This window comes from Oryctolagus cuniculus, chromosome 5 (genome assembly GCF_051225735.1).
Source record: "Oryctolagus cuniculus isolate XC-2025 breed Fujian yellow rabbit chromosome 5, ASM5122573v1, whole genome shotgun sequence".
Classification (NCBI taxonomy): Eukaryota; Metazoa; Chordata; class Mammalia; order Lagomorpha; family Leporidae; genus Oryctolagus; species Oryctolagus cuniculus.
Window position 1 is genome coordinate 73,406,119 of NC_142871.1, and position 23,611 is coordinate 73,429,729.

The following is a 23,611-nucleotide window of genomic DNA, read 5'->3' on the forward strand; positions in this document are numbered from 1 at the left end:
CTTCTGGCTTCTGCTCCTGGTTTGGCCCCTGCTGTTATGACCATTTGGGAAGTGAACCAGCGAATGGATGACCTCTTTGTCTCTCCCTCTCTATAACTCTACCTCTCAAATAAATAAATAAATATTAAAAGCGGGGGCGGTAAATCTGTATGTACTGTTGACATGAATGTACTTTTGGTTTAGAGGTTTCTCAAAAACTTAAAAACAGAACTTCCAAATAACCCAATAATCCTACTATTGGGTATATATCCAAAATATATCCTGTCTTATGCAACAAAATAGATGTAACCATAATCCAGTAAGTTTAGTGAAATAACCTTTTAATCTCCAGAAGACATATATCCTATGTTTTCTCTGATATGTAATAGTTAATGCAAACTCCATAAAGTATATTGGAATGAAACAGATATCTTGTGATTTGTGTTCTTTCTACTTTTTACTTGTTAAATATTATGGTTAGTGGTGCATTAAGCCTGGGATTATAGAGTTGATTGAAATTATGTCTTTGGTTAAATCAAAGAAAAAAAAAGAAAGGAAGGAAGCAGGGAGGTTGAGGGAGAGAAACAAAAAAAGGGGAAGTATTGTTATCTTCTTAAACTTGTACCCATAAAATATCTGGAATCTGTTCTCCTTGTATTAATAAAAATTTTAGAAAGGAAAAAAACTATATATCTGTTAAATTTAATAAAGTTTGCTTGGGCAAAAAAAGGTTCTTGAACCAGGCAACATTCCAGACCAAAAATGGTTCAAATGTGGCACACATTCATGTGGTGAGCTCTTTCTGTAACTGAAAAGAAAAGAAATTACATATAGTGATTACCTGATTAATGCAGTCTGGCATTTGCCTTCCCAAGGCATATTTTGGCAGCCTTCATCCTCTAATTGGCTGGAAGTTCAGCTGCAAAGATTGGCTGAGACTCAATTACTTAATTACAAGGTTATACTCTTATGTTAGGTTAAAATCTGTTTACTCATCAAAATAGTGTAATGTTCCCAATGTACAGAGACCTGTTTGGTCATGATTCAAGTATAGTGATTGGTTTAGGTCAATTCACTCTAGTTCAACAATATGAAATCAATATGTCAAAGAGATTTGCACTCTCATATTCATTGTAGTATTATACTCAAAAGTCAAGATGTGGGGCCAGTGTTGTGGTATAGTGGGTTTAGCTGCTGCCCACAATGCCAGCATCCCATATGGGTACCAGTTCATGCCCTGGCTGCTCCACTTCCAATTTAGCTCCCCGTTAATGGACAGGGAAAAAGCAGAGGAAGATGGTCCAAGTTTTTGGTCCCCTGCCACCCACGTAGGAGACCTGGATAAACCTCCTGGCTTCTGACTTCTGTCAAGCCCACTACTGGCCATGGCGGCCAGCAGGGGAGTAAATCAACAGGCAGAAGATCCTTCTCTCTCAGTCTCTCCCTCTCTATCTGTAACTCTTATTTTCAAACCAAATAAATAAATACATCTTTAAAAATAAGTCAAAATGTGCAATGAACAAAAATGTTCATCAACAGATAAATTAATAAAGAATATTATATAAATATATTATTCCTTTGGAAATATGTATATTATACAGATATATATACACACACACACATGTATGCATAGGAATAATATTCATACTATTCAGCCCTTACAAAGAAGAAAATTCTGTCATTTCTGATAGCATGGTTGGACCCAGTTGACGTTATATTAAGCTAAATAAGCCAAGTGCAGAAAGACAAACACAGCATGATCTCACTTCCATGTTGAGCCTAAAAATAGCAAAACTCATAGAGACAGAGGAAGATGGTAGTTACCAGAAGCCGAGGGGTGGAGTGATTAGAGAGATGCTGGTCAAAGAATGCAAATTTTCAGTTAGGTAGAAGGAAAAAATTTCAATAGATCTATTGTATATCATGGTGGTTAAAGTCAACAGCGATATATTATATATTTAAAAATCACTAAAAGAGTATATTTCAAGTGTTCCCATTCTCCACCCTAAATAAAAATATATGAGGTAATACATATCTTAAATAGCTTCTTTTGATCATTCCAAATGTGTGTATATATTTATATATAATTATCATTTTTTTTTCTTTTTTTTTTTTTTTTTTTTTGACAGGCAGAGTGGACAGTGAGAGAGAGAGACAGAGAGAGAAAGGTCTTCCTTTTGCCGTTGGTTCACCCTCCAATGGCCGCCGCTGCAGCCGGCGCACCGCGCTGATCCTGGCAGGAGCCAGGGGCCAGGTGCTTTTCCTGGTCTCCCATGGGGTGCAGGGCCCAAGCACCTGGGCCATCCTCCACTGCACTCCCTGGCCATAGCAGAGAGCTGGCCTGGAAGAGGGGCAACCGGGACAGAATCCGGCGCCCCAACCGGGACTAGAACCCGGTGTGCCGGCGCCGCAAGGTGGAGGATTAGCCTATTGAGCCACGGCGCCGGCTCTATAATTATCATTTTTATACCAAAAAGTATAGAATTTTTGTCAATTAAGAAAATATACCAAATTAGAGATGTTGCTCTTTTACTCGTATCTGTGAAGAACCGCAATTTGGAGTGGGGCAGCAAGTAGTAGGCAGAATGTCTTCTTGTAGTAGAGTAGATTGAAAGTGAAGTATTTGTTGCCTCTGTTCCATGTAGCAAGAGTACCTAAGGGAAATAAATACAAGCACTATCTTAGAGTAGTAATGCTGAATTTGGTCTACTTTACTTATGGTTTTTACTAAAAATTTGCATGTCTGAATGGAAATAACAGTAATCCTGTGTCAACAAAGTATAGAAAGCAGAAAGACGATTCCTATGTACTTTGTCGCAGTAAAACACAAGAAAGAGTCTTTGCTCATAATTTTAAAGTATTTTTGCTAAATTTGTTTTGTAAAAATCCCACCAAAATTTAAGCAGTAGATTGGCCCTTGGCTCCAGTTTTTGTATACGTGTATACATATTTCAGTGTCTTTGTTAGAGTTTAGCAGGAAGTTAGGGGAGGCTGCTAGCCTAATGCCATTTTAATTGGGATACATCATCTAAGTTTAATGAAGAAAACAGGGAACATTTCTGTCATGTGACTGAGAAGAGGATTTTATACTAATGATAATCTGGAGCAACACAAAGGCGCTTTTTAGACTAACATGAAATATTATAAAAATGATTATAGCAGTGCTATGTTGGTGGTGCTATGTACTATGTTTTCCATTATTCATTTTTCTCTGCTGTCTGAGTTATTTACAAGTCAGGATTTCAATAATTCCAGTATTCCCTTATGTAAAGCCTTCCTCTGTAAACAGTGGGACAAGTATCTTAGCATAAGAGATAACAAAACACCTGAATGGAGGCCACTCCAGGATAGAAGATGTTCACTGTGCCAAGCCTTTGAAGAAAGACTTTGCTATTCAGAATGAGTTATATATTTGCTGTGAACAAGACAGGATCAGCACGAAGTTTTAAATCACTTCCTGCATACAAGCTCTTGACAGGCACGCATGAAAGTGAAATAAAGAACATCTGAGAAAATCTAAAATAGCTACCTGAAAAGTGTTCTTTTAAAAAAAGTGTTACCAAGCAAGGACACACCTTCTGAGCAGCTCTAACTTCATCAAATACCAATTTAATGACTTGAGGGTTTTTAAAAGGGCTGTTCTTTCTAACTGGATAGTATCTTCTCTACCTACTCTTGCCCAGAAACCTATTTACTGCTTATCTTTCAAGATATAGCTAAAATAGTCCCTTCATATAGAAGCTTTCCTTGATTCATCCCACAGCTTCCCCATCACAAGGACTAGCTTTGGCAAAGGGCCCTACCATAATACTCATTGGCAGATATAACAACCTGCATTCTTTCGTTGGTTTACTTTTTTGATCATCACCATACCTTCCCATTCCCCCTGACTTCCCAACTTCAACACATAATGCAGTGACTAAACCATGAGGTCTTTTGAGGACAGGTAAGAAACCCATATTTAATCTCCATCAGTACAGTATCTGACAACAGGCCAATGGGAGTCTTATCACTCTCCCATGAATGACTCAAGGCCAAGCAAGTAAATGAGTACATATATTCAGGACACAAGGAATTCTGATACATTTTCTTTCCCCTCTCCTAGACATCTTAAAAGAAAAACATTGAGCAAAGTGGATTTCTCAATTGTACGTAGATATTATATCATTCTGTTACTGAGGGAAGAGATTGAGTTGACAGCTGACACAGAGAAAGCAAAGCTACACAAGTATTTTGTTTTTGTCTTTTCCTTCAAGCAGAATGACTTGCAAACCCAAAAGGGTAAAAGTGATGAAGAGGTAAATGTAAGAAGACAGTAGGAAGTGTTGAGATTCTTTAAATGAATCCAAATCTCTAGGCATGGGGAATTTAATCCTATGAAACAGAAATAAGTTATAGACTTGACTACAAAACCAAATTGATAATCTTTGAAAAAATTGCAATAATATCAGAAATGGGAGCATTTCCTCTGTTTTTCAAAAAAGAAAAAGGCAAAATATAGAAGCTACAGGTAAGCCAGTATGACTTTGTCACTGATGAAATTCCAGAAAAATTTTCAAAATTTTCTTAACACTAGGAAAATGAGGTGATTTTGATGCACATTATAAATTAGAAAGGTTCATCTAGAACAAATAGTTTACTCAAGGCCTTTTGTTTTATTTATATTTTTTATTTTTTTAATTTTTTTATTTAGTAAATATAAATTTCCAAAGTACAGTTTATGGATTACAATGGCTGCCACCCCATAATTTCCCTCCCACTCACACCCCTCCCATCTCCCGCTCCCTCTCCCATTCCATTCACATCAAGATTCATTTTCAATTAACTTTATATACAGAAGATCGATTTAGTATATATAAAGTAAAGATTTCATCAGTTTGCAAGCACACAGAAACACAAAGTGTAAAATACTGGTTCAGTACTAGTTATAGCATTACTTCACATTGGACAACACATTAAGGACAGATCCCACATGAGAAGTAAGTACACAGTGACTCCTGTTGTTGACTTAACAATTTGACACTCTTGTTTACGGCGTCAGTAATCTCCCTAGGCTCTAGTCATGAGTTGCCAAGGCTATGGAAGCCTTTAGAGTTTGCCGACTTCGATCTTATTCCGACAGGGTCTTAGTCAAAGTGGAAGTTCTCTCCTCCCTTCAGAGAAAGGTACCTCCATCTTTGATGGCCCCATTCTTTCCACTGGGATCTCACTCGCAGAGATCTTTCATTTAGGTCTTCTTTTTTTTTCCAGAGTGTCTTGGCTTTCCATGCCTAAAATACTTAGATCCGAATGCCTTAAGGGCTGATTCTGAGGCCAGAGTGCTGTTTAGGACATCTGCCATTCTATGAGTCTGCTGTGTATCCCACTTCCCATGATGGATCGTTCTCTCCCTTTTTGATTCTATCAGTTAGTATTAGCAGACACTAGTTTTCTTTGTGTGATCCCTTTGACTTTTAGACCTATTAGTGTGATCAGTTGTGAACTGAAATAGATCACTTGGACTAGTGAGAAGGCACAGGAGACTTCGAATAGCTAAAGCAATCTTAAATAACAAAAACAGAGCTGGATGCATCACAGTAGCAGATTTCAAGACATACTACAGGGCAGTTATAATCAAAACAGCTTGGAACTGGTACAGAAACAGATGGATAGACCAATGGAACAGAATTGAAACACCAGAAATCAATCCAAACATCTAAAGCCAATTTATATTTGATCAAGGATACAAAACCAATCCCTGGAGTAAGGACACTCTATTCAATAAATGGTGCTGGGAAAATTGGATTTCCACGTGCAGAATCATGAAGTAAGACCCCTACCTTTCACCTTACACAAAAATTCACTCAACATGGATTAAAGACTTAAATCTACGACCTGACACCATCAAATTATTAGAGAGCATTGGAGAAACCCTGCAAGAGAAAGGTACCAGCAAAGACTTCCTAGAAAAGACCCTGGAGGCGCAGACAGTCAAATCAAAATTAACTATTGGGATTGCATCAAATTGAGAGGTTGAGAAATTAGCAACTCAGGAATCCCCAGAGCATATGCAAACACATGGAGATTGAACAGCATGCTGCTGAATGAAAAATGGGTCATAGAAGAAATCAAAAGAGAAATCAAAAACTTCCTGGAAGTAAATGAGGATAACAGCACAACATACCAAAACTTATAGGACGCAGCAAAAGCAGTGTTAAGAGGAAAGTTCATATCAATAGGTGCCTACATCAAGAAATTGGAAAAGCACCAAATAGATGAGCTTTCAATTCATCTCAAGGACCTAGAAAATCTGCAGCAAACCAAACCCAAATCTAGTAGGAGAAGAGAAATAATTAAAATCAGAGAAGAAATCAACAGGATTGAATCCAAAAAATCAGTCAAACGAGGAGCTGTTTTTTTTTTAAAATAAACAAAATTGACACCCATTGACCCAACTACCTAAAAAAGAAGAGAAAGGACCCAAATCAATAAAATCAGAGATGAAAAAGGAAACGTAACAACAGACACCACAGAAATAAAAAGAATCATTAGAAATTATTTCAAGGACTTGTATGCCAGCAAACAGGGAGACCTATCAGAAATGGATAGATTCCTGGACACATGCAACCTACCTAAATGGAACCAGGAAGACATAGAAAACCTAAACAGACCCATAACTGAGACAGAAATTGAAACAGTAATAAAGGCACTCCCAACAAAGAAAAGCCCAGGACCAGATGGATTCACTGCTGAATTCTACCTGACATTTAAAGAAGAACTAACTCCATTTCTTCTCAAACTATTCAGTACAATCAAAAATGAGGGAATCTTCCCAAATTCTTTCTATGAAGCCAGCATCACCTTAATTCCTAAGCTGGAAAAAGATGCAGCATTGAAAGAGAATTACAGACCAATAACCCTGATTAACTTAGATGCAAAAATCCTCAATAAAATTTTGGCCAATAGAATGCAACAATACATCAGAAAGATCATCCACCCAGACCAAGTGGGATTTATCCCTGGTATGCAGGGATGGTTTAATGTGCGCAACACAATCAACGTGATACACCACATTAACAGACTGCAGAAGAAAAACCATATGATTATCTCAATAGATGCCGAGAAAGCATTTGATAAAATACAACACCCTTTCATGATGAAAACTCTAAGCAAACTGGGTATGGAAGGAACATTCCTCAATACAATCAAAGCAATTTGTAAAAAACCCACGGCCGGGTTGAATGGTAGGGTTATATTCAGGTTTCTGAGCAATCTCCAAACTGACTTCCATAGTGGCTTAACCAGTTTGCATTCCCACCAACAGTGGGTTAGTGTCCCTTTTTCCCCACATCCTCTCCAGCATCTGTTGTTGGTAAATTTCTGAATGTGAGCCATTATAACTGGGTGAGGTGAAACCTCATTGTGGTTTTGATTTGCATTTCCCTGATTGCTAGTGATCCTGAACATTTTTTCATGTGTCTGTTGGCCATTTGGATTTCCTCTTTTGTAAAATGTCTATTGAGGTCCTTGGCCCATCTCTTAAGTGGGTTGTTTCTTTTGATGTGGTGGAGTTTCTTGATTTCTTTGTAGATTCTGGTTATCAACCCTTTATCAGTTGCATAGTTTGCAAATATATTTTCCCATTCTGTCGGTTGTCTCTTCACTTTCCTGACTGTTTCTTTTGCAGTACAGAAACTTCTCAATTCGATGCAATCCCAATAGTTGATTTTGGCTTTGACTGCCTGTGCTTCTGGGGTGTTTTTCAAGAAGTCATTGCCGGCACCTATATCTTGGAGGGTTTTTCCAATGCTCTCTAATAATTTGATGGTGTCAGGTCGTAGATTTAAGTCTTTAATCCATGTTGAGTGAATTTTTGTGTAAGGTGAAAGGTAGGGGTCTTACTTCATGATTCTGCACGTGGAAATCCAATTTTCCCAGCACCATTTATTGAATAGACTGTCCTTGCTCCAGGGATTGGTTTTGTATCCTTGATCAAATATAAATTGGCTTTAGATGTTTGGATTAATTTCTGGTGTTTCAATTCTGTTCCATTGGTCTATCCATCTGTTTCTGTACCTGTACCATGCTGTTTTGATTACAACTGCCCTGTAGTATGTCCTGAAATCTGGTATTGTGATGCCTCCAGCTTTGTTTTTGTTGTACAAGATTGCTTTAGCTATTCAAGGTCTCCTGTGTCTCCATATGAATTTCAGCATCATTTTTTCCAGATCTGAGAATAAGGTCTTCGGTATCTTGATTGGTATTGCATTGAATGTATAAATTGCTTTTGGGAGAATGGACATTTTGATGATATTGATTCTTCCAATCCATGAGCATGGAAGATTTTTCCATTTTTTGGTATTCTCTTCTATTTCTTTCTTTAAGGTTTTGTAATTTTCATCGTAGAGATCTTTAACGTCCTTGGTTAAGTTTATTCCCAGGTATTTGATTGTTTTTGTAGCTATTGTGAATGGGATTGATCTTAGAAGTTCTTCCTCAGCCATGCCATTGCCGGTGTATACAAAGGCTGTTGATTATTGTGCATTGATTTTATATCCTGCTACTTTGCCAAACTCTTCTATGAGTTCCAATAGTCTCTTAGTAGAGTTCTTTGGATCCCCTAAATAAAGAATCATATCATCCGCAAAAAGGGATAGTTGGAGTTCTTCCTTCCCAATTTGTATCCCTTTAGTTTATTTTTCTTGCCTAATAGCTCTGCCTAAAACTTTGAGAACTATCTTGAATAGCAGTGGTGAGAGTGGGCATCCCTGTCTGGTACCAGATCTCAGTGGAAATGCTTCCAACTTTTACCCATTCAATAGGATGTTGGCTGTGGGTTTTTCATAGATTGCTTTGATTGTATTGAGGAATATTCCTTCCAAACCCAGTTTGCTTAGAGTTTTCATCATGAAAGGGTGTTGTATTTTATCAAATGCTTTCTCGGCATCTATTGAGATAATCATATGGTTTTTCTTCTGCAGTCTGTTAATGTGGTGTATCACGTTGATTGTGTTGCGCACATTAAACCATCCCTGCATACCAGGGATAAATCCCACTTGGTCTGGGTGGATGATCTTTCTGATGTATTGTTGCATTCTATTGGCCAAAATTTTATTGAGGATTTTTGCATCTAAGTTAATCAGGGTTATTGGTCTGTAATTCTCTTTCAATGCTGCATCTTTTTCCAGCTTAGGAATTAAGGTGATGCTGGCTTCATAGAAAGAATTTGGGAGGACTCCCTCTTTTTCGATTGTTCTGAATAGTTTGAGAAGAAATGGAGTTAGTTCTTCTTTAAATGTCAGGTAGAATTCAGCAGTGAATCCATCTGGTCCTGGGCTTTTCTTTGTTGGGAGTGCCTTTATTACTGTTTCAATTTCTGTCTCAGTTATGGGTCTGTTTAGGTTTTCTATGTCTTCCTGGTTCCATTTAGGTAGGTTGCATGTGTCCAGGAATCTATCCATTTCTGATAGGTCTCCCTGTTTGCTGGCATACAAGTACCATTCAACCCAGCCATCCCACTACTTGGAATTTACCCAAAGGAAATTAAATTGGCAAACAAACAAGCTGTCTGCACATTAATGTTTATTGCAGCTCAATTCACAATAGCTAAGACCTGGAATAAACCCAAATGCCCATCAACACTAGACTGGATAAAGAAATTATGGGACATGTACTCTATAGAATACTATACAGCAGTCAAAAACAACGAAACCCGGTCATTTGCGACAAGATGAAGGAATTTGGAAAACATCATGCTGAGTGAATTAAGCCAGTCCCAAAGGGACAAATATCATATGTTCCCCCTGATTGGCAACAACTAACTGAGCACCAAAGGGGAAACTTGTTGAAATGAAATGGACACTATGAGAAACAGTGACTTGATTAGCCCTTGTCCTGACTGTTGATGTACAATGTAATACTTTATCCATTTTAATATTTTTTTTTGTTCTAGTACCATTGGTTGAACTCTGTAATTAACACACAATTATTCTTAGGTGTTTAAATTTTAACTGAAAAGTGATCCCTGTTAGGAATTTGGAAAACATTATGCTGAGTGAAATAAGCCAATCCCAAAGGGACAAATACCACTTGTTCTCCCTGATAGTTGACAACTAACTGAGCACCAAAAAGGAAACCTGTTAAAGTGAAATGAACACTATGAGAAACGGTGACTTGATAAGCCTTCACACTGACAGTTGATGAGCAACTTGATATGTTATCCCTCTTAGTATTTTTTTGTTTGTTCTACTTAATACTTTTGGTTGAATACTGTATTCAATACACAATTCTTCTTAAGTGCTGGAATTTAACTGAAAAGTGATCGCTGTTATATATAAGAGTGGGAATAAGAGAGGGAAGAGATGTGCAATTCAGGACATGCTCAAGCTGACTTACCTCAAACGGTAGAGTTAGGAACATACCAGGGGATTCCAATTCAATCCCATCGAGGTGGCATGTACCAATGCCATCTCACTAGTCCCAGTGATCAATTTCTGTTCACAATTGATCATAATGATAGGACTAAGAACCAAAGGGATCACATAAACAAGACTAGTGTCTGCAAATACTAGCTGATAAAATAAAAAAGGGAGAGAATGATCCAACATGGGAAGTGAGATACACAGCAGACCCATAGAATGGCAGATGTCCTAAACAGCACTCTGGCCTCAGAATCAGCCCTTAAGGCATGTGCATCTGGTTGAAAAGCCCATGAGAGTATTTCAGGCATGGAAAGCCAAGACACTCTGGAAAAAAAAAAAAAAACTAATTAAAAATCTCCGCGAGTGAGATCCCAGTGGAAAGAACAGGTCATCAAAGAAGGAGGTACCTTTCTCTGAAGGGAGGAGAGAACTTCCACTTTGACCATGGCCTTGTCTAAAAATTATCAGAGTCAGTGAACTCAGGGGGCTTCCATAGCCTTGGCAGCTCATGACAAGAGCCTAGGGTGATTACTGATGCCATAAACAAGAGTGTCAATTTGTTAAGTCAACAACAGGTGTCACTGTGCACTTACTCCTCATGTAGGATCTTTGTCCTTAGTGTGCTGTAAATTGAGATTTAATGCTATAACTAGTACTCAAACAGTATTTTTCACTTTATGTTTCTGTGTGGGAGCAAACTGTTGAAATCTTTACTTAATGTATGCTAAACTGATCTTCTGTATATAAAGAGAAACGAAAATGAATCTTGATGTGAATGCTAGGTGAGAGGGAGTGGGAAAGGGGAGGGTTGCGGGTGGGAGGGACGTTATGGGGGGCGAAGTCATTGTAATCCATATTCTGTACTTTGGAAATCTATATTCATTAAATAAAAGTTTAAAAAAAAAAGAAAAACCCATGGCCAACATCCTATTGAATGGGTAAAAGTTGGAAGCATTTCCACTGAGATCTGGTACCAGACAGGGATGCCCACTCTCACCACTGCTATTCAAGATAGTTCTCAAAGTTTTAGGCAGAGCTATTAGGCAAGAAAAATAAACTAAAGGGATACAAATTGGGAAGGAAGAACTCCAACTATCCCTTTTTGCGGATGATATGATTCTTTATTTAGGGGATCCAAAGAACTCTACTAAGAGACTATTGGAACTCATAGAAGAGTTTGGCAAAGTAGCAGGATATAAAATCAATGCACAATAATCAACAGCCTTTGTATACACCGGCAATGGCATGGCTGAGGAAGAACTTCTAAGATCAATCCCATTCACAATAGCTACAAAAACAATCAAATACCTGGGAATAAACTTAACCAAGGACGTTAAAGATCTCTACGATGAAAATTACAAAACCTTAAAGAAAGAAATAGAAGAGAATACCAAAAAATGGAAAAATCTTCCATGCTCATGGATTGGAAGAATCAATATCATCAAAATGTCCATTCTCCCAAAAGCAATTTATACATTCAATGCAATACCAATCAAGATACCGAAGACCTTCTTCTCAGATCTGGAAAAAATGATGCTGAAATTCATATGGAGACACAGGAGACCTTGAATAGCTAAAGCAATCTTGTACAACAAAAACAAAGCTGGAGGCATCACAATACCAGATTTCAGGACATACTACAGGGCAGTTGTTATCAAAGCGGCCCTTTCTTTTAATAACATAAATGAGAAATTAGCAGTAGACGCTGAGTATATGAATTTTAGGACACTCTTTGATCAAACCCATCAATATTTATCTGATTATAAGATGACCTATCTTGGGTATTAGACATTCGGACTGACTATATGTTATTCTATAACTGGTCAAATAGCTATGTTCAAAGGAATCAACTAATGTATTACTATTATCATTGAGTAATAATGTCCTACCCTTAGCCATAGCCTATAGTATATTTTGTGTTTATTTAGAAACAGTTGTAGAAAGGACAAAGTATTAAATTGATAGTTCAAAAACTGGTAGATAATTTAGCTATAATGTCATTCAGATTTTGAACATATGTCAATACTTTCGAAAAATTGTCCAAACTTAATGAGGTACCTGCTCTTCAGATGAAAATTTCCCTTGAGGTGATCAAAAAATTGTCTGGACTGGAGGTTTTCTGAGTGGATACTTGGCACTTACACTGTGAACAAATCCCTTTAACTAGGCCATTGATTCAAGTTGTCTAACTTACATTTTTCAGTAAAATATAGCTCATATCATGATTATTTTCTATCTGATTCATATCACAACTGACATCAAAACCCAACAGTAGCCACCCAATTACTGTATTGCATATTAAATGAAAACTGGAGTGTTTAAAAGGACTGCCTCAGTATTTCCCAATGTGTGGTACTCATAGCACCAGTTGCATTATTTCTATTGTTTGTTTACTTTGGTCTACTCACAATAGAAACTTTTCTCAAATGCCTATTGATACCAAAGAGGGAAAATAAAAAGCATTGGTGAGGATTTTCATGCTGAAAACTTTCTGTGCATGAGGACCCAATTATCATCTTTAGGCTGCTTCTCATGATTTTGTCAGGGTCAGAGACTTCAGAGAAATCCCTTCCAGTGTGTTGCCTAGACAGCATGACCACAGCTATTAATATTTGGGACTGGGTGTAGAATCAAGCTGGAGATTCCGCATTCATGATGAACACTCTCACCAGTGCTTCTGATTTTGGTGTGACACTGCTGACCTTAACCATGTGCTTAGTACCCCTCAGTTAGGAAAACTTTGTCATTCTTTGCAGAGTGAAAACTTCCACTCATCTGCCAGTTGTTAAGTGAACTATCTTGGGATTCTAATTGCTTCCACTTTGAGCCATTCTTTAATATTTTAGCTTCATTTTCATCTGTTCTTTCAGACATAAGTGACACCACTCAATTTATTAGCCTTTTGAGAATTTTGCAGTATAATGTTCTCCTCGGCTTATCCCACAGAAAATTTACTTCCGTTGCTATTGTCACTTTCCAGCTGCCTTTTTTTCTATGAGCTCCTCTCTCCCTTGCTCCTTTACTGTCATTACAACAGGGATTTCTTAAAGGGTTTTGGGTATGGGGTCAGGGACAGTAAAGGATAATACATGTGGCCAATCTGCCATCCTTGGGAACCATTTCCATTTCACAGGTTTCTCACATTCTTCTTTCCAGAAGCAAGAGTGTACACTGAGTTCAGTGACCAGAGAGATGATAAGGCTTTTTGGTTTGACTCCTTTGCTGTTTATCAAAGAGCTGCCTATTGTCATTTTAGTTATAAGTAATATTAATAACACTTTTGTCTAGGAATATATATAAGTTTAAAAAGGAGATAATTAGCATTAAAACTTTAAACATGTTATTTCCTTGATGATTTAGTACCTGTCTTCTTTATAAAATCCATGGCTAGTAAAAATAGTTCCTTTATTTAAAAGGAACTTTATTTTTATTTCCTTTATTTTTATTTCAAGGACACACACACACACACAGGGAGATAGAGAGAGAGAGAGAGAGAGAGAGAGAATTCACACCTGCTGGTTAACTCTCCAAATGCCCACAATGGATGGGGCTAAGGTAGAGATGAAGTTAGGAGTTTGGGTTGCTATGTAGGTCTCCAAAATGGTTGAGTGGCAGGAATCCAATCATTTGATCTATTACCACTGCCTCCTAGGGTCTGGATTAGAAGGAAGTTGGAGTCAAGAACTAGAGTCAGATTTTGAATTCAATACTCTGATATAGAATGTAGTTGTCTTAGCTAGGCCAAACACCCATCCCCAAGGAATTTTTTTAGTGGGCATGTAAAATACCAATTATATCTATCAACACATTGATTTAATGTATTTTGAGCCATAGTAACAGTTTCATTGTATTTATTTTATAGTTTCTTCTATGTATAGAAAGCAATATGGGTATTTTATTTACAGCAATGACATTAATGCTTCATTTGAAACACTATTTAAATATAAAAGAAAGTTTAAATAAAATCATCAGGGCTACAGAGGTAGTATCCAAATATGGAAAAATTGTTTTGAAGATATGAGATAGAAAACTTAAGGAAATGTTGGAATACAAGATAAGGTGATTGTCTAAGCTAATGATATAATTACATTATAACATTATCTAACATAATATATCATTATATAAAGATTTTTCGGTATCAAAGGTAATGTAATGTGACTTCTTAAGCTAATGAACTAACAGACCATTATTATATGTGTAGTATCCACATTAAGGGAAAATGTGGTCTTCAGATAATGTGCATAGGGCAGATGACAGAAACAAAACAGAAAAAAATTTTAGGATTATGAATAAAATGAAAACTATGTTGGATTGATGCCTAATCCAGTGTCTAGCATATAGAAGTTACTGGATTATTTGCTGCTCAGAAGGAACAAAAATACAGATATGCAAGGATGCCTCACTTGTGGATTAAAAAACATGATGGGAAAAGTGATTGCTACATTCAAATATGTTGGTATCATATGAAATGAAAAAGTTAAAGGAGTGTCAAGTTGTGGGGTTCCCCTTGAGAATCTACACCTTATGAAGGCCTAATTCTGGTTATATTTTGAAAGAGCATTGAGAATACCTAAAATATCAGGAATATGTATCTAAAATCAATGTGTGTTTTTGAAGTACTGAATTGTTAATCAATAGAAATATTGTGGCCGTGATTAGATAATAATCCTCAAGGAATTTTGTCATGTTCAGAATTAGACGGGTCATCAGAATACTCTTTGGGAAATTTAGGGACAACATGTTCTTGTACTCAACTCATATCTAAAGAGAAAGAACCAGATATTAATGACTTCTCAGTTACCTTCCAATTCTCAGGTCATTCTAGAATTGGGACTCAATCATAGGGCACGTTCAACAGTAGATGAAGTTTCCAATTTAACCTAGATATTATTTTTAAGTTTCCAAATTTAACCTAGATATGATCATTGATAATCAAGTCTTTGATGCTTCTAAATCTAGTCATGTATCTATGATGGGCACCTAAACTTTCACATTATTATCTTATACTCAGATTGGTCAACATGAAAATAATGTTGCATAATATTATCAGCCTATTTAAGTGTTATAAAATAAATAAATGAAGTTCTATGAAAAAAGGTGATAAAAGGAGAAGCACTTTAGGAAGAAGAGTCGCAGAAGGATTCTCTTAGCCATTGATATTACAGTTGATTACTGAAAGAGAAGAGGGAGTTGGCCATGTACACTACTGTACAGCATGGCCAGACAGGGGAAATAGCAAATACAAAGTACCTCTTTTCTGAGTTTTAATAAACAGATGCATAGTCAAATTGGTAGAAGCACAATGAGCAAGAGGAAGGTTGGAACGATTGCAAGTCAGGGTGTGGCTGAGGAGCAAGTCATGTAGGCTCTCTAAGCCAGGATTCATAGCTGGTTGCTTTCTCTTTGACAACCCATTCATTAGCTTTCTAAGTAATTTTGTTAGTAGTAATCCACACTTTTGTAGTTATTTCATTCATTTTATTCACCCAATTCTATGTATAGGATGAAGATTCTTAAGCTCAGGATTGATATACTACTCACCTAAATCTCTGGCTTTCCAGTGCTTAAACCAATACTAGCAATCTATTAAAGATAGCTGGAAGAGCTGCTTAAATAAAAAGCACGAGAAGTTGAATAAAGCACAGTTCTGTGCTGATGCAAGAACTTCCAGTACTGGGCTAACATTTTAAATAAACTATCTTAAAAACTAAGATGATATATAGCTGTAGTTAAACTGATATTTTGTCAATATTAAAGTATCATAAACAATATAATGTGGTCTTCAAAAGTCTGTTAATTCATTGGAGAACTTAAAGCATTGGATCATTTTAATGGTTATGTAATTTAACAGAGGGTTGGAACATTCAGCATTTCACTTATACATATTTTAATATATTATTTTTATTACCCTTGTTTTTTTTTATTTCTGCCCAATTTGTTTTGTTTTAAGAACAATAAGAACATATAAGAACACTTAAACATGAAGTGCAACACTTTCACAAACTTTTAAGTACATAACACATTATTACTGTTGTCTCTAGCTACAAGATTGTATGGCTCGTTACTAGAGTTTACTCCATTTGCAAAACTGAAATTTCACACCCAATGAATAGCAGCTCTCAATTTTAACCTCCCTCTAGGCCCTGGTAACCACAATTTCACCTTTTGTTCTATGAATTTGACTATTTTAGATATCCCATACAAGTGGAATCATGCTTTATTTGTCTTTCATAATATGTCTTAATGTAATTTACTTAAAATTCATCTATGTTGTCACTTATTACAGAATTCCCTTCCTTTTTGAGCCTGAATAATATTCTATTGTATGTGTGAGCAGATACTATATTTTACGTTTCCATTCTTCTACCAATGTGCATTTGAATGGTTTGTACACCATGGCTGTCATGAACAGCATCACTATGAATATGGAAGTGTGTCGCTCCCCCTCTTCATGGAGGAACAACACAGGACCCTGCGCTGTTCTTTCGTCTGCTCGGCCCTTCCCGGGTTTGCTGCTGGTTCTTCCCGAGTTGGCTACCGTCCCTTCCACCTCCGTGGAAGGGCGGTTCCCCCTGCCACATTCCCCACTTCTGCGGGGGAGCGGCACACCGCCGGCCGGCTCTCTCGGGGGCTGCACAGGTGTTCCTTCAGATAGATGTTCCCTGTGCATGGTCTCTCTCTCCTCCTTTATAGTCCTCTTCCACCAATCCCAACTCTGCTACCCACACGCCGAGTACACTGCTCTCCTCCAATCAGGAGCAGGTCCTACAGTTTATTGGTTGAATTGGAGGCAGCTGTGTAGAAGCTGTTTCTCCCTTCTCAGCGCCATATTGTGGGAGGGCAGATGCATAGAATAAGTCTTAATTCCAGTAACAGTCTAGTCCGGGTTGCTCCCCACAGAAGTGCTCTTATCTTTTTGAGATTCTGATTTCAATTCTTTGGGAAAAATAGCCAAAAAATGGGAATTCCTAGATTACATGATGGTTCTATTTATAATTTTTTGAGGAATCCCCATCCTGTTTTCCATGACAGCCACACAATTAGATTTTCTAACTAATTCTGTGCAAGAGTTCTAAATTTCACACATTCTCATGACCACCAGTTGGTTGATTTTTTTTTCTTTTTTTGCTAAGTCATCATCCTAATGGGTATAAGGTGATATCTCATGGGGTTTTAAGTTGTATCTCTTTGCTGATGGATGATGTTAATTGAATATTTTTTCATGAGCTTATTGGCTATTTGTATATCTTCTTTGAAAAAGTGTCCAAAGAATAGAAAGACTATATTGGTTGGAACTACATCAGAGTCTATTGGTAAAATGCTCACTTCCAAGGGGAGTAGGATCTGAGAGGCATGAGATAGAGAAACCTGGAGCTAATGCAATAATGTAGTATAAATTATTTAATTTCTCAAGGTGATTTTCCTTAACTAGAATTTGGGATAACAATTATTTGTCCTTCTCCACACTGAGATGCAGTTAAAAGAAATGATGTATTCAAAACATTTAGCATGGTCTCTAGCATTGTGGGAACACCACATAAATATTAACTGCTATTATTTTCATTATTATTATAAAATTGCAATGCTTATGCTTTATCCCATGGGTTTATAATCTAAAATGATGAAAGTCATACCAGAAATCTTACAAAATTATGGTGAATTAAGTAAAAGACATAAGCAGTAGGCAATAATACAGAAATCATTTACATTATGTCAAAGAGGACTGAAAATAAAACTTTATGGAAGAGTATATTTTTATAAAAAAATCTTTGCTTCAGAGTTTTCTGATAAATATTCCTTTTGGCCTAAGAACTACAGTTGATTTTTGCATGAAACTGAATATTTTTTGAAAGTTAGGGCTAAATTAGTTGAGTTATTTTTGCATGATGAAAGCGTGAAAACAAAACACCTTTTTTGCTAAAATATTATCTGGTCCTCGTTTCAGCCCAGAGGACTGAAAATACTATGAAATTAAAATTTCAAATGTGGGAAGGAAATTCTATAATATTTGTTAATTCTTGCCCCAAAATGTTCAAAGTTATTTTTGCTTCCAAATCTGGAACTGAACATGCATTTAACAATTTATTTCAATTCACAGTTAGAAGCTTGCCCTGCCTATCAGTGCAGGTTCGGAAGTTCATTTGAAGTATTTCTCTTCTCTTTAGAGAAAGTTGAATAAACAAGTAAAAAGAAAAACTCAAAATAGTTGTCTCTTAATATTTTAAGGTATGCAGTTGTAAAATTTTTAAAGAAATAATAAATCATGTACGTTTTAAGCCAGGACGTACTAACATCATGTCAGTTGTGTTCAAGGAGAAGATTTGCATTGTTAGTGATGCTATTACAAAAAAAGGAAAAGAAAAACCCACAAAATGCATGTCATTATATAATACCCTTAAATAATTGTGTGGCAAAACTGTACCCTGTATTCTCCGTAGAACAATAGGATTATAATGAGCTTTATACATCATGTGGAATACGGAGTTAAAGCTGTACTAGCGTTGGTTGAGAAACATGACAGGCACTATGCCACTGCCCTTCCGGATAAGAGGAGTGACCATTTGGGACTTCACATTAAAGGAAAAATGCACTTTATATGTCTGCATGAGATGGGCATTTAGCAATTGTGCTAATGTGGTTATACTTGCTCTACTTTTCTATTTCCTATTTAAGGGTCTTAAATTTCAGTAGAACATGAATTTAGCATACATCTTGCATTTGATTAGATCACATTTTATGTTTTTTATGCATTTTAATCCAAGTTTGGCTCTGTGAACCTTACCATCTGTCTGGAGTTGTCATTGCATTTATATTTAATTTTAATTTACCCCATTATATTTTTGACTAAAACTGGCTTTATTTTTGGCAACTTCCTTACCTAGTGTCTTCTCTGCTTTGTATCCATTTGCCATAATGTATCCAGAGAGCTTCTCAGGCATAAACCTAATCACAATATTCCCTATTGAATCACACTCTCTTTTTAATAAGTCTAGACTCATTAACTAGACTCATAAGACACTATATCATCTGGCCTTTGAATACATCTTTGCAAATCCTCTTTTGTATGCTATATCTATACATTCCTTCTTATCCTCTTGCTATGTTCTCTCTTGCCTCTGGGCCTCTATGAAGCCCTTCCATCTGCCTGGAACCATTTATCTCATACTCTGACTCAATAAGTCCCACAGAATCTTTTACTAGCCTATTTGTCATTTCTTCAAGGACATTTCACTGACAGCCATACCTTTCCCTCGCACAATATGCTGTATCCTCCCCTTTCACGGATGAAGCAAATTGCATAAAACCACACAATACTATATGCCTTCCTGGCTAGACTGTAAGCTCCAGGACATAGACACTATCTACCTAATTTACCATCAAAACCCCCCATCTTGTCTGGGACCTGAAACATGACAGTGGCTCAGTAAGAATTTAACAAATTCCAGAATGAATGGATGAGAAAAACAACCATAGAAAGTACATATGTAATTTATCATTTTTGTTTATACAATATGTGGAATTTTTTAAAATAATCTATAGCTATAACTGAAGCCAAAATTACATGTAGATTGCAATCTATTTTAATTTCTAGGTACAGCCAGTGTGAACTGCTGTATTTTGTAGGCTAATGGATGGTAAATGCCATAAAAATGATCTCAAATGATGATGTTCCTTGAATTTGTTTAGATGATATCTGAGTTTTGATTCTTCATGAAGATGCTTTACTGCATGTAAAATAGTTATTGAAATTTAAAAATCATATTCTAATTAAAAGCTTATTACTCATAAATCTACAAAATTTCAGAACTTTAAGTTTTCAGCCAAACACCTTATAAAATGCCTCTAGGAATTCAAAGGTTTATGAAATACAATTCAGAGGCTGTTAAACCCGAAATGAGAATTATAATTCCAGTCACAGGTAAGGTCTTTGGAGAACTTCTCCATCCAGTTCTGCTGACAATAGATGTTGACAGCTGCTGACTTTTTCTCCTGGTAGAAAACAAAAATGTCGCTTAGCCATGGCCCCAAAGAAAAAAAAAATAATGGTGAATTCTAGAGTCATCTGGGAAATCTTACATTTAATAATATCCCATCTGTAGGAATCAAGTGAAAACCATTGATTCTCCTGGATGACCTTATGTATACTGCTCCATCACTCAGCAGTGTGATCACCCCTATGGGTTCATAGCTTGTAGGACAATATTCTAGGCAGTAAGGAGTGTATACATTCAACAAACTTTACACAGCACCTATTTCGTGATGCATACTATACTGAGTTGAGAAACAGTGACGAATCAATTTGAAAGAAACAAGTAAAGTACAGATTGTTGCCAAGGGCGTGAAGGAAATAGGTGAATGGTGAGTAGGGGAGTACCAAACGGGAACAAGGTGGGAATGGACTTCAAGAGAGTTGGTAAGGGATGGCTGTTTGGGGAGGTGAGTTTTCACCTAACAATAAGAAAAAGAGATCCTTGAAAAATCTGGAGAAACATGTTCTGGGTAGAGATAAAAGTGAGTCAAAGTTTTAATGTGGAAAATACACTTGATAATGTGATAGAGGAGTGTGCAAGGGGATCAAAGCCATGAGGCAACCTGTAGAGACACTAAGGCATATGATGAGACAGATCTTGTAGGAGGTGAGTTTCATACTAAAAGCAAAGAAAGTCCTAAAGAGGTTTTATGCAGAAAGTAACATCATCAGATTCACATTTCTAAAACTTCACTCCAATCACTGGGTGGAAAATGGACAATACAGCAAGCAAGAATGGGATCAGAGAGACCATGTGGGATATCATTGCTTTTGCCCTGATGTAACAGATGGCAGCTCAGATGATCAAATATACGTTCTGGGTAAAAAATTGATAGGACTTGTTTGAGGACTGCATATTAGGGGCGAGACAAAGAGAAGGTTCAAGAGTAACTCTCAGATTGTATGACTTCAGCTACTTGTTGCAGACTGGTTTCCTTCATAGTAATGAGAAAGTCTAGAAGAAAGAACAGGTTTTGGAGAAAGATAAGTTTTTCCAACTCTTTGTTGACATAATAAATATAAAATGATACAAGCACCTGAAGTCACCGCTGGCTCAAATTTGGTCATATGTTATTGGAGAAACTTGGTAACATAAATAATTTGGGAGTCAAATAATGAGTGTTTCATGCTTATAAATGAAAGATTCATTACTCGCCCACTGTTAGGGGAATGTGTGTTTTGTATTATTTCTTATGCAAAGGTGACAGGTACATATGCAGAATCCCTCACCAATAGCATCTGTATGCACAAGACAGAGATCAGGGACCTGGAGGGCTTTGTGGCTGTGACATTTCAAGCCCTAGTTGAGGAATTCCTCTAAGGTCTCACTCTCTAAGTCATTAGTGAAACTCGACTTGAAATTCTCTCACTTGTTTGTCTCTTTAAAAATAAACTTCTTTTTCTTCCAGCACTATTCTAAAAAAAAAAATGATCAATTGCCTTTTTTAAATCATAGATTTTTAGGGATATGCTTTAAAAAGAGCATCTGGTTTATTTCTCATTGAAAGCTGGTGCTAAGAAGTGAGAAACATGGATTAAGTCAGCACTAAACAGAGACTGAATAATTTACTTAATGGTTGGGAAATACATTTTATTCAAATTATGTATCACCATTACTTATTATTTAAAATCCTTGGTATATAAAGGAAAAAATTTGGAGAAATTTTTCCCACCAATATTGTATTTCTTTTATAAACATATTCTGTAAGAATATCAAGGATGTGAGAAAGTATCCTTTTTGAGAATAATTTAAATTTTCACTTGGGTTTTCTCCTTTCTCCTCCTATTAGCCATGAAACAGGATCTGTGCTTAATACTTCAGGGTGAGATGAAAGTAGACTTTGTCAGCAATTTCTTTCCTATTTCACTTTTCATTCCAAAAGCTTAAGTCAATTCTGCTAGGTATCCTGGAGAGATACTAGGGATGGAAGAGAAAGAGAGAGAAAGAGAGAGAAAAAGAGTAAGATCTTGAAAGAGGATGACCAGATACATTCAATTAAATTTAGATTACAGATAAGCAATGCATATTTTTCTAGTATAAGTACGTTACAAATATAGCATAGAACATAGGAAAGCTAAAAACTTACTTGTTCTTAACTTAAATTGTAGTATTACTGGCGATATGTTAGTTTGTTGCTGATGTCAAATTTGGCAGCTACTTCTTTGAAAGGGACATGAGAGAAATAGGGATTTCCCCTGTCTGATGAGATACAGGGGGAACAAATTAAGGAATTTAGGCCCTATTCAAGCAATATACGTTAAGGAGTTGGAAAGATATCTAAGGAGAATGCACGAATGTGTTTTTTGTGGGACAAAAAGTTGATATATATTTATTAAATTGATATTTGTGTTATTAATAGTACTGTTTACTCATAATTGTTTATAATCCAAAATTATAGTGCATTATTTCACTAACAATATCTTTTTATTGCTTTGACACAAGAGTGACAACTTTGCTGGATAGGGATCATTTGTGCAGTTTGCTATTTCTTAAATCACTAAAGATATTACTCTATTTTCTTTTGGTGTGCTGTGCTATGTGGTATAGGCTCAATGTTTCTTCCCTTATAAGCAACTTGTTTGCCTGTCTAGTTGTTTTATCAATTCATTCCTTTTCCTTGAAGTTATTGACCTTCCACATAACATAAGGATTAGTACTTTCCAGTTGCAGGATAACTGCTTTCTAGGCCTGTTTTGCCAAAGATCGCTGCTTCTATAATGACTCTTCTTGTTCCATCATCTCCACCATGATTGGACTGCTCTCAGATGATTGCTCAATAAATAAAACTATTTGAATGTCTTTCTTTTATAGTAGTCATTATTTCCAAATCTCTGCTTCCTGAACTGCCCCAACTTCCTGAATATCCATTAATATTAATCTTTTTCATTCACAATGAATGCAACCTTCCAGCGCCAGTGGTAGCCAAGTACCTCTGGGTATGCCATGATGAATAGTGACTACTTGTCTTTTATGTACCTTTGTTATCCTCTAAGTAATCAAATAGAGACTATTGACTCAAATTAGCTTGGTGGCAGCCAAGGGCACCAATTAAATTTCTATTCTCTGTAGGAGGGTCCAATCAAATTATAAAAACAGAATGGGCTCAGGGCCTTATCCTATATTTATTGAATGAATACTGTACTATTGAATGAATGATTGATTGAATGAATGAGTGAACTAAGGATATCACCTATCTGTGTC

The 23,611-nt window shown here is 36.5% G+C and overlaps 1 protein-coding gene across 1 annotated transcript in view; it reads right to left on the bottom strand.

Moving 5' to 3' along the window:
- Positions 1–2,491: 2,491 nt before the first annotated feature.
- LOC149126552 (uncharacterized) overlaps positions 2,492–23,611 on the bottom strand; it is a 494,872-nt gene continuing 473,752 nt past the window's right edge. The window contains exon 6 of the mRNA XM_089332866.1: positions 2,492–2,633. Within this exon, the coding sequence (XP_089188992.1) occupies positions 2,492–2,633 (142 nt within the window). The remainder of the gene's footprint in view (positions 2,634–23,611) is intronic.